This window comes from Mauremys mutica, chromosome 3 (genome assembly GCF_020497125.1).
Source record: "Mauremys mutica isolate MM-2020 ecotype Southern chromosome 3, ASM2049712v1, whole genome shotgun sequence".
Classification (NCBI taxonomy): Eukaryota; Metazoa; Chordata; order Testudines; family Geoemydidae; genus Mauremys; species Mauremys mutica.
The window spans coordinates 43718818-43731724 of NC_059074.1; the positions used below are offsets into that span (position 1 = coordinate 43718818).

Genomic DNA, 12907 nt, shown 5'->3' on the forward strand with positions numbered 1-12907 from the left:
AAGCCATGGGGAAGTAGCCCAGGGATTTGTAGCTGTCATGTAGTTGCTCCAGAAGGCACTCTAAAGCTGCAGTCCACAGGGCCCTGCGCTGGAACCTGGAGTAGAGGGCGGGCCCGGGTTCCCCCCAAAACCTCCCAACTCCTGATCCAACACAGGAAGATCACTGAGGCTAGCAAAATCCACCAATAAGCACAGAACCCACCAAGGTAGAGGAGAAACTTTATCACAGTATGCGTAAGTGCTTTTCTGAATCAGGGCCTAAAGGAGGAAAGGTCAAGAGATAACTGAATATATGTGAACAGGGAGAAAGAAAGACAGAAAGAGGAAGGGAAAAGCTTTGGCCTAATTTAGAAGCATCTTCCAGAGCACAGCTTGTTTTGATTGCATCCTGATATATTTATTTCAAAGAATATACAGTGTTCACTCATTTCCTACCATAGAAGTTTACAGAGAGCAATATCATCCAAGCAAAGAAAAACCCACAGCTGGCCTGTGCCAGCCAACTTGAACTTGAGGGACTTGCGCTGCAGGACTGTTTAGACTTCTGGGATTGGGCTGGAGCCTGAGTCCTGGAACGCTCCCACCCTTCAGGGTCCTAGAGCTTGGGCTCTAGCCTGAGCCCAGAAGCCTAGACAGCAATGAAACGGTCACTCAGCCCAAGCCCAGCAAGCCTGAGTTGGCTGACATGGACCAGCTGCAGGTTTTTCTTTGCTGTGTAGACATATCCAAAGCCATTATGGTGATGAATGCTTTTGAAGAAAAGAGCCCACATTCAGTGAAAGATTATGTGCAGCAAATAAGGCAAAGACCATACATTGAACGATGAGGATAAAAATATTGAACAACTGCCTTATTCCCTAAGCTTTGTCCATCCTGTGTGCTGAATGAAGCAGAGGTCCAGAGGGGGAGAAGGAGGGAGGCAGGATGGAAGGATCATGTATTTAAAGACTGCATGCGCAAAAGGGGACTGAACGGGCTCTCTAAATTCTAGAATGTTATGACCTTTCAGTTTAAATAAAGTTTTAAGGTTCTTTTCGCTGTGTGTAGTACATATAAATTGACTGCAATGACCTTTGAGTGCTTGACTTTGCACCCACAATGTTATTTTAATGTTTTGGTGAATAATATAAAATGGACTTGTTAGACCCTTCTTTTTTCCTTCTCTCTCATGATATTCTTAGTAAGAAGGCTAATTAACATCTGTCATCCTGTCTCCTTGTTTCCAGTGGCTTTGGCACTATATGGTTTAAATATAATATTGTTACTGAACTCTATTTCACTGAATCATTCTTTTGGCAGCTTTTACAGCATATCACTCAAAATTATTCATATACTGTCTTTGCTGCAGAATAGTCAAAATTAATTCCTGCTCATTCTAAGCTCAAAGTTCAATATAGTATACTTTCTCTGGCTGTAGGAAAAGAATCTGTGTATATGGAGCTCAGAAGACAGGAAGGGGTTAATGGGCTACTGAAGGCCAATTAGCTCAAATTAAGAGACCTGCACCAGGAAACGGTTCCAGAGAGAGGCTTAAAGAGAAAAACCCTATTCAGCTGGAAGGAGCAGATGTGAAGCTCTCACTGTGGGAGAGAAGGCTGGCCAGAGCCAGGACCAGAGTGGTACAAGCAGGTATCCCAGAGGAATGTGAAGAGTTTATATTGCTTCATATGTCCTAGAAGGGATAGAACTGTAAAGGAAAGCCTGAGAGCTATGCCTCTGCAACTCAGAAGGTGTTGGAAGGTGGACAGAGCTGTGGAAGACCATCTTGGAAACTGAGGCTAAATGATTGATGGAAGAAGGTGCTCCAGTAAGGACAGAGCCGTCGCTTGCGTATGGCAAATTGGGGCAACCACCCTGGGCCCCGTGCTTTGGGGGCCCCCGCACTTTATCATGAGAAGGCGGGCGGGGAGGTGAGGTGGGCAGGTGAGATGAGGAGGAGCCCCCCTACCAGAACCTCCCCCTCCCCGCAGTGCCTCCTGCCTGCCAGTGGGCCCTGCTGATCAGCACCTCTTCCTCCTTCTCAGCACCTACTGCCTGCCACAGATCAGATGTTTTGCGGTGTCAGGAGGTGCAGGGGGAGGGAGGAAAGAGGGAGAGTGCAGCATGCTCAAGGGAGGGGGCAGAACTGGGCAGGGAAGAAGCAGGGTAGGGGTGGGAAGAGGCAGGGTGGGGGTGGGGCCTTGGGGGAATGGGTGGAATGGGGGCAGGGCCTAGGCAGAGCTGGGGGGCAGCACCCCCAAGCAGATTAGAAACTTGGTGCCTATGCTCTGGGCCCCACAGCCCTCTAGGGACAGCTCTGAGTAAGGACATCCTATAAAACACTGTGGACATGTGTTCTAAACCTATAGCATTTTACTCAACAAATTCTTTAATGTGTCTGACACAAGGCCCTGTTTTTACTACATAGCAGAAGATCAAAAGGAAAAATTCCTTTAGTTTATCCTCTGCTGAAAGTTAAACAGCTAAGGTAAAACATACACAATATCATTTGAAAACATGTACTTTGTCAATGAGTGTGATGAATTTAAATTGAACAGCTCAAAAGGATTTTTCTAAGAAGTGGATGGATTTGAAACTGTTATTTTCAGGGGTGGTTTGTATTAAAAATGTCTCCAAATTATTTCCCGATAAAATGCCATACTAAATTCCAAAAAACATACTACTTTTCTGTATATAGTGATATTTCCTATGACTCCTGTGAAATGCTAAGAATACTCAACTGCTTTTGAAGACAATGGAACTTCAGAGGAAGTTGAGACATTCAGTAAGTTGCAGTGGTGGGATCTTTATTTGTATCATTTTGATATCATACTATGAAAAGTTACTCCAAGGTTTTATCATAAATTCATGGCTGTTACAAATAGAAAATATTATTGATGACTATCACCCTGCAACACAGAAAAAGGCATCTGCTTTAGCCACAAAACCTAATAGTTTTTTGTTTTTTTACTTATAGCAGTCTGTGGGGTGAAATCCTGGTCCTACTGAAGTCAGAGAGAGTTTCGCCATTGACTACAACACAACAAGGATTTTAACCCAGGCTTTTAGATATTTTCTGTAAAACTCAGTATCATGAGGTATTTCTAGAATAACAGAGTATATTTAAGTCTTTGCCCTCAGAATTGTAACTCAGGATCTGGTCAGGAAGTTTCTGAACCATTCTCTTGTCTGTGAGGCCATTCAGGGACAGACTCTAGGGAAAGGGAAGACTTTCAGGGGCAGTAACCTAAAAGACAACTTTATTCTTCTATAATTAATACAACTTACTAAAAAACATAGCCAAGAATATTCGTGATTGGGTGATTCATAGGCTTCATCAACTGTTCAGCTTACAGGGACAGGCTTTTTTTTTTTTTAACTTCATTCTTAGACATTTTGAAATCCTCTTTAAAAAAAAATCTCTTTATTAGCACTGATCAAATAGTATTTGTTTAACCAAAGATTTGATAAACTTAGACCTTTGGGAGTTTGGGTTTGATTTGTTTTTTTTTTTTTAGTTCTATAAGGACTCTTAAACAACAAGCCATTAACAACCATTACAAAGAGCTCTACTTTCAACTACATAGGAAGAGATACTGAAGATTAACCTTACAATATCATTTTCAAAGTAAAGCAGTATTGTGTTTAACATAAGAATAAGATACTTGCTAAAACATAAGGGGCAGCACTCAGTTTCTGATAATTTTTAAGAAAATAAAGCTGCCAAAAATAATTATAATATATTGAAAGCAATTAACCCAATAAAGTAATAAAATAATGCTATCGTATCCAAAAAGTGATTATTTCCACTTTGATTCACAACTCCCACCAGCTCTAACCAGAGCACAAATTTCTCCATATTATCTCAAATGAAACACAAACTATTGAAAAGGAGCAGGTTAGCAGAAATTTAATTTGTTGAGAAAATGTCTCAAATGTGAGGTTACCTGAAAAGGTACTCAAAATATACAGCAGGTATCTATTTAAAGTAATAGTATTTGTATTCTGGACCTTCATTGACAAGCCTACTGAATGTGTAAAGAACTAAACATTAGCTTTTTTGCATTTTCTCAAAGAAAAGCACATCTGACTTACTTTAAAGTTTCTGCATAGTCATATCAATCTTTACCTATGGAATCTTATGCAGCATCTGCACAACTTTTATGTCTTTTTAATAAGTAAAATTTGGAAATCACTGTGGGAAATTACTTTCATGCTAACAACCATTTCTAGAAGTAGCTTCCACATATCAATCATCTCAGTTTTTCAAATTCTATTAAATATGTTTCTAGGAATGCAACCACAGGGAATGTGCTATTTTATTTAAATATTGCACAATTAAATAAAACAAAAAGAAAAATCAAAATTCAGTAACAATTTCTCTTTGTGGGAATTTAGTAGGAATGAGAACAATTGAAACTGACAGTTATTTACAAGCCTTCTTTTATAGGTCTTGAAATATAAGACCACTTCTCCCCACCCCAAGCATTTTTTCCCACATCAGCATTTTCACATTACCTCTAAAGCAAAGTACCCTATATCATGGGTGGTTTTTATCAGTCTGATACACATTTCACTTATTTCATAAACAAGATGTTTGTATTTTTTCTGTCCTTCTAAACATGCCACTTGATTATGCTACTGAAAAGTAATATAAATACAGCTATATATTATTCATTTTTATAATAAACTAAAGCTTCCACCAGCCCTTCTGAGTGAGCATGCCAACTCCAATTTCAGTGTTGCCTGTACTATCTTCTATTCCACAGGTGACATCAGATGTTATGGTATGGGACCTACATCATTCCTGTGTGTTTAAAAGAGTTACCAGCAACCATAGTTCTTTGACGAGCAATGCCACTACATATTCACATGTGTGAGAAGCTGCCCTGTAACATAGTTGAATTTAAGAATCCTTTTAGAAAAGCAATGCCTTTGGCAACTGCATAAGACACCAGATGTTTGGACCTGAGTGTTTACAGGGATGAGTTGTGCTCTATCACATCAGTTCTACCCATTAAGTCCCAGAAGCCTAGGAGAGTATAACTGAATAAAAGGGAAATGTGGGCAGGTAGCAGAAATACGTAGCGGCAACTCTCTTGAAGAGCCAATTATTGGTGTACAATATATTTTGTGTGTGAATATATATATATTTTTGCATAAAAAAATTTGTGGAAGTTTAGTTAGGAGTAGAACCAAGGTGGACTGGAGAGTTCTAATTAAACAGAACTGCCTTCTCAAAGCTAGCATTGTCCCTGGATGCCAAATGGAGATAGTAGGGTTGAATAAGATTGCATATAATATTGCATGTAGCAGTACTATATATTTCTGATATGAAAATGTTGTGAAGGCAAGCCTGAGCAGCACCCTAGGCCTAGCGGAATGAATGGAGAATCCATCATGTATTGGTATCTTAAATAAATAATCTAATCCACTCAGAAAGGATTGGGGCACAAATGACATTACCCTTTACATTCCTCTCTATAAACTACAAATTATCCAAGAGATTTCCTAAATATCTTAGTTTTAGCCAAATAGACCTGGAATTCATCTTAAATTTCTAGATTACGGAACCAAGTTTCATCTAGGAGCTCTTAAGGCTTTGGAAAGAAAACTTGAAGATTCATGGTCTGATTTAAATAAAACTCAGACACTGTTTTAGGTAAACATTTCAAATAAGGATGCAGGCAACTTTGTTCCTCTGGAACATAGTGATGGGAAAATGAGCCCTCAAAGTCTGCATTTCTCCTTTCTCTCAGAGGTAATTGTGATAAAAAAGGCTGTCTTTGGTGACCAGCAAAGTAAAGAGAAGTCCCCTAAAGGCTCAAAGTGGGCAATCAATTAACTTTGTCACCAATGAAATGAGATTCTGTGCTGGAACAGGTTTTTTGACTGGTGGAAAGATGTTAAACAGAACCTTTGAAGACTGTTTTGAGAGTGGCATGGTTGAAGATTTTACACTTATCATCAAAAGGGTGGTATGCTGAGATGGCAAATAGGTATCTTTGATCAATGACAAAGAGAAGCTGAAAGACTTCCTGTAAACAGTCCAAAATTGATGATATTGGAGTAGACAATAAAAACAGGTTATATGCTTCCATTAAAGAAGACTTTTACATTTCTAGGAATCAGTTCAAACTCGATATTTCCATGGATTGCAACAATATAACCTGAATCACCACAGGTCACATTACATCAAGATATTGTTAACATCCCATGCTCTGAGGACCAAGGCAGAATAACACAGGATGAAGATGTAGAGTAAGACATCTTGAGTCAGAAGATCTAGGAATAACATTATCAATATTACAGTGTATTCCCCGATGTCTGAGCAATACAGACACTATTACCACATCTAGGGGGGACAACTTTGGTGCTGCAGTAAAGCCAAAGAACCACCCTGTATAGTAGCAGTGGCTGTAACCCACAAAGAAATAAAGATATTTTTGATAAGATGGACAGATACAGTAAAAATACACCTCTCTAGGTCAGGAACCTGGAACCAATCTCACACGGAAAGAAAGGTGATGTAAAATCAGAATGTGGAATTTAAATTTTTTCATGTTCTTGATGGGACAAAATTATCTTTTTGGGGGGGATGAGAAAGTATCAACAGAAGTCCTTTTCTATTTTACAGGACTTCTAAGTTAGTTCTAACCTTAATAGAGTCATAGATTCCCATGCCAGAAGGAAATCCATTTTTGAGCAGAGTTGCTATTTCCTTTCTGAGTAAAACTGGACCATGTATTCACACTGTATTATCTTCAATACCCAAGAATCTGTAATAATTCTACTTCACGCCACAGGGAAAGAGACAAAATAGTGTGCAAAGGAATGTGAAGAAATGGACGGAAGTGAAATAGACGTCAGGACTATGTCTTCAGGAAAGCACTGAGCTCATTAGGTGCACAATTTTAATGCACAGCTAAACAATCCTTTAAGCAAATCTCAGTTTAAAATGTCTTCCCTTAACTTTTCTATTTTGTTGCCTATACAGTTGAGCCTTCTGTAGCAGTAGTAGTAGATTAAAAGAAACAGAGAAGTGGCTGCAAATTGATAAAGCATGTTTCCTTCTCTTTAACTAGTTTGGGTAAACCCCAACATCAGAGCAGTAAACTTGGTCTCTTCCTCCATCTTCTGCAGATGCTAATCAGTCTTGCTATCTATCTATTTTTTTTTTAAAAAGCCCTCAACATCAAAGGTACATTTCCATTTTGCTTTAAATCACTACAGACAGGCCATACCCCACAGTTCATGCAGACATATCTGAAGTACCATACAATATACATTTAAAAATTATGTGGCCTTCAGAAAGGATGCTTTCCACCATCTTATTTTGCTTATCAAGGAGATGGTGAGAGTCCAAAAGCTAGAACAGGCCTCAATGATCAGATAATAAAAAAAGAATATTCAGTGTATCTGAGAAGTACATTTTTCTGTTGAAACCCTTTGTTAGATAGAGAAAAGTGACCAACCATGGAGACCTGAGATTTGTCACTAGCCAGTGAGAGCATAGAAGAAAAAGTCAAATGTGTAAAAAAGAACTAAACTCTCTGCTGTTGCATTTGATCCAAGTGATCAGTTGCCCAGGTCATAATAGATGCAGATTCTGGGTTAGGTGTGGTATCTCTGTGAACAGAGGAGAAGCCAACAGAGGGTGTTTGCATTAGTAGGAGCACTACCAACAGATCGAGGGACATGAGGCTAAATCTGGAGTATTGCGTTCAGTTTTGTGCCCTCCACTACATAAAGGATGTGGCCAAATAGGAGAGTCCAGGGAAGGGCAACGGAAATGATTAGGGGGTTGGGGCATACGACTTATAAGGTTAGGCAGAGGGAACTGGGCTTATTTAGTCTCCAGAAGAGAAGAGTGAGGGGGGATTTGATAGACGCCTTCAACTTCCTGAAGGAGTGGGGGGGGGGTCCAAAAAGGAAGGATCTAGGCTATTTTCAGTGGTGGCAGATGACAAAACAAGGACCAATAGTCTCAAGTTGCAGTGGGGGAGTCTAGGTTTGATATTAGAAAAAGCTATTTCACTAGGAGGGTGGTGAAACACTGTAATGGGTTACCTAGGGAGGTGGTGGAATCTCCATCCTTAGAGGTTTTTAAGGCCTGGCTTGACAAAGCCTTGGCTAGAATGATTTAGTTGCGGTTGGACTAGATGACCTCCTGAGATCTCTTCCAACACTATTCTTCTTTGATTCTATGATCTCTAACAGCATGCAGCAGCTCTTTGGAGATCAAAGAAAAGGGGAAGATATCAACGAAGAAACAGTGAGTCTCTTCTTGAACTGTGTGTATCAGCTATCCAAATTGACTATTTCAGAAATGGTCTGTAACTGTCAGACGATGACACTGACACAGGCATGATGGTGTGATCAAGAGAAGCGGAAAACATTAAGCTTCTTGCACTGTAGCAGATGAATTGACATCAGCCCCTGCTTTATCATCATCCAATTTCAGACAAATTGACATGTATGCTGACCAATGGTAAAGAGAAGGGAGTGGTTTCACAAATGGTGGTAATGAAAGAAGACGACCCCCTCTAGACCCTTTCGAAAGATGAAAAATAACAGGCTTCTCAGGTGGAAGTTCCTGCCAATATTGCCACCTCTTTCATGGATTAAAATGGGGGTAATCTAAAAGGAGTCAGGAGAGGTTAGTGCAGAGATGAAAGATTCCCCAGTATCAAGGCTGCCTCTGGCACAGAGGGAAACATGCCAGATACGCTAGTGTTGGTTCCAGGCAGGACAAGGCACCATTAAAAACTCTCAGCATGAAGGTTGCCCTAACACCAACAGACTCAGATAATGGACCCAACTTCCACAGTGCTAGAGAAATTCCAGGACCAGATAAATTATATCCTGCAAAGAGCCTTCTCTCCCCACCCCCGATTAGACACTGGGGGGAAGTGGTCTGGACATTGAGGCACCCCAGAGGGGAAAATGAACTATAGTTATGCAGCCAGGAACCCCAAGAGGACAAAGACATTGTCTCCAGGAAGGGAGCTCTGGGGCAGTGCTCTATCCCAGAGCTTGGACAATCTGAGGGGCTGGATGGAGAGTATGAGCTCAGGCATACACACTTGGCCCACAGGGCACTCACGAGGGTTGAGTGCACCCTATTACAGGCACTTATCTGCTTATCATAATAGCAAAATAAATTTAGCTAAGTAGAGGGCTTAACAATTTCCACGACTTCTTTATTCTGGACCATAGTTTCCCCCTATATATGCTGGTCCTTCTTTTATTGACAGCCACAATAAATACATTCATTATGTGGCTTATATGGCAGGTATATCTTTTGTTACATCTGAAAAGAGCCTCTATGGTGTATGAAAACAATATGAATGCTTTACCCATCCCAACTCTTTTGAAGGTTGATAATACTAACCAAGATTTGCAAACTTAGGCATCTAAAGTTAAGCAATTAATTCTGTATTTCAGAACCGAAATAAAAGTGGCCTGATTTTCAAAAGTGATGTAGATCTACAGCTTCCATTTGCTTTTAAGCACACAAGTATGAAAGTTTTGGCTTTCACTTTTATAACAACCCCATTCTCAGCCATTCTAAACCAACATTTCCAGTGAGGCATTGCTGAACACTAGACATGGGGCAGTGCTGGCTTGTGGGGGGCTATAGTCACCCCAAAATTTGCCTTAGCCCCCCTGTAGCAGCTGCCACTCTCCAGCTGCGCATCTCTGAAGGCAAATCAGCTCCAGCAGCAGTGGAGAAGTCAGCCCAGGCAGGAGGCTGGGTTCCTGAGAGCAGTCCCTGGCCTGTGTCCCTGCCTGCTGGGGCACATGGCAGTCCCCAACCCAGGCAGCTCTTACCATCTACAAGCAGCCAGTGCCCTGCACTGCCCAACTATGGCTTTCAGACTCTGACCTAGCCAGCAGGTGGGGCATGGGGAGGACATGGTCTTGTGGCATGGGAGTGGGGAGGAGGGCACAGCCCTCCAATTTTGTGTCTGGCCCACCTCAGCCCCTCTACCAAGAAGAGGCTGGAGCCACCCCTGCACTAGCTATTAGTCCATTGTTCTAGCACTGACAGGCTGCCTTGTTACACAAAACCCATTTAAAGTACATATAAATACATATATGTTTTGTTGTGTATCAAAGGATCCTAGATTAGGAATGTAAATCAGTTAATTTAATTTGGTTCATACCTTGATAGACAGCTTTGAATCCAGGTGAGCCAATGCTGTCATCAGATTGCAAATGTAGCCACATCTGGTTGCTCATGCTCACAATAAGATCAGGAACACTAGAGCCAGTAAGTCTGCAGATAGGATAAACCATAATGTCATTTCTAGATGCATGGGTGACATAGATGAACAGAAAATATATTTTGATGTTAAAATGATATTTAAACAATTACATTATCCTACTGTTCTAAAATGTCCATATTTGGCAGTAGTTAATTCACACTAGTCTCTATTTTTAGGAAATAACTGGTATTTCAGATAGCAATGTGTGTTAACTGTTAGCAAATGTAGACTTTAATGACAACTGCTTTAATGCAACATAGAATAAGTAAAACACTGAAATTTTGTGGCATGATGTGCTGTTTTTCAGTAAGCTACTACACATACATTGAAGTGTTCAAGACCGTACGTAACAATAAAAATGGCAAGTATCCTCTATGAAACTAAAATTCTTCTCAAAACAGGGAAGACTGAATACCGAGAAACTTTTGTTGCAGAGTTAAAATAAAAAGCTTCAGAATTGGAATGGGGAAAATATATTATTGAAACTGAACTACAGTCATAAATAGCTTTTGCTTAGTAAATCTTAATTAACTCAATTGTTATTAAGGAGGTTATCTAAGTGTCCATAATATATAAAAATGGGGAAAATGGCAAATTCTTCATAATCAAGCAGGGAAAAAAGAACCCTTCAGTTTCACCAAAACATATTTTCATTTTTAGTTTTAGTTTATATTTTTGGAACGGCAGAGAGAGTTTTTCAATGGGAGTCCTCACTGAAAAAACAATTTCAAAAACATAATGGGCCAAATTGACTTCAGTGGAAATGCACCTATCCGTGCCAGGACTGGATTTGGCCCAACATATATATCACAATAGAGGTTTAAATGAAGGTAAATATTCAAGTACAATGTATTGTAAATATAGCTGGTTGAATGGCATAAAGCTTGTACATGAACTGTTGCTGAATTAAAAATTAGTTTTGATTCAGTCTGTTCACTCTTGTGTATTGTTTGATTTCCAGCTAATACAGTAAACAATACAGTTTTGTTCATGTGACAGCAAGTTTGGGTCCACAGCTAAGATTTATTTAATCTAGAAATGAAATTCACTTCAACCAGAAACTGAACTGGATAGGTAGCCTGAACTATTCACAGATAATCCATAGCTCAAGTAAGTTCTTGAAAACTATTCACTGAACAATTAATAATGAACAAATTTGTAAAAAAAAAAAAAAGTTCATTTTGTGAAAAAGAACAGGCTAAAGCAATCAAATAAATCATTTTTATCAGTTTCTATTATTTCATTTTGATTCCACTTGGATATTAATTATTAGAACATCCAAAATATATGTGGAATAGAAGAACTTCAGCAAATTTACATGGAAAGCACAAAAACCTGAATGAAAAGCTAAATAAGATAACTGAAATTAGGCAAAAACTCAAATGCTCCTCAAAGGATCCTCCAGTACATTAGTTCCATAGCTTTTAAAAAAAACATTTTGTGCCCGATTATTTTTAAAATTACTTCCAATTTTATGCATGTTGTTATCTGCAGGTGAGGGCTTGTAGGTGGAAATGCTAACATTTAGATCCCTGAGTTTGCAGGCAAATCAGGTAGACTGTCATCTAAAACTGTACTATTTGTGCTGACAATTAACTGAGGATGTAGAACTATACCTACCAAATTAGAGGCTGGGTTGAGGCCCCTATAATATTTGGCTCTGTGTGTGGTGTGTGGCATCCTCAAGCACATCCTCAAGCACAACTTTTCCCTTACCTGTACCATCAAGCCTAACTTTCCAGAGCTCTCCTCTCTCCTTGTGCTTTATCACAACAGCTCTCTTGCTAGTATTCCCCAGATTATTTGACCTCTTAGGGGTTTGCAGAGAGAGAATTGTTGAAATGATTTAGGGCTTTGACTCTTCAAATTACTTCCCTTGCTGATCTGCCAGATCCCAAATTTGGTGACTTTTTGGAAATATTAGAAAGCATATCCACGTGGCTTTGCCATTTTACTTTCAAAATAAGTTTGTGAAATCAGTTACATTTTAATTTGCGTGTTGTTATAACTGATGTTTGTGTGCAGATGATGTGATTAGCACATTTAAAAATATTTTGCTTTACCTGATCATTTATTGTCTCCTAGCATCCATGTCTTCCAAAGACACTTTAGGTACACTGTCTTTGTGGAGACAAGAAGCAGGGCCGGCTCCAGCGTTTTTGCCGCCCTATGTGGTGGGGGGAAAAAAACAAAAAAAAAAGCCGCGATCGGCAGCATTCAGCGGCAACTCTACCACTACCACTTCATTCTTCGGCGGCAATTCTGCGGCAGGTCTTTCCCTCCGAGAGGGACTGAGGGACTTGCCGCCGAATTGCCGCCAAGGAGCCGGACATGCCACCCCTTTCCGTTGGCCGCCCCAAGCACCTGCTTGCTGTGCTAGTGCCTGGAGCCGGCCCTGACTAGAAGGCAGAACCAGAGCAATTGTGCTTTTAGCAATGAGTAAGCTCCTACTCCTGGGATCTTTTGGAATTTTCCCAAAGTTGCAAAAATGCTAATAATATATTAGATATGGAATCACAGTTGGTCTGGAAGCAGAAACCTTGATGGGGCAGTGAGTTTGCATGGAAAGGATAAATATTTTTGAAGGAGAAGTTAGGCAAAAATTGACTTTGCTTCTCAAGGTTTTTTTCCTTATTTATTCTAGTACAGAACAAGTG

General features: G+C 40.0%; 1 protein-coding gene across 1 annotated transcript in view; it reads right to left on the bottom strand.

Moving 5' to 3' along the window:
• The window catches only part of CSMD1 (CUB and Sushi multiple domains 1), a 1651174-nt gene that overhangs the window by 517015 nt on the left and 1121252 nt on the right, over positions 1-12907 (bottom strand). Inside the window, exon 13 of the mRNA XM_045010124.1 lies at positions 10149-10261. Coding sequence (XP_044866059.1) covers positions 10149-10261 — 113 coding nt within the window. The remainder of the gene's footprint in view (positions 1-10148; positions 10262-12907) is intronic.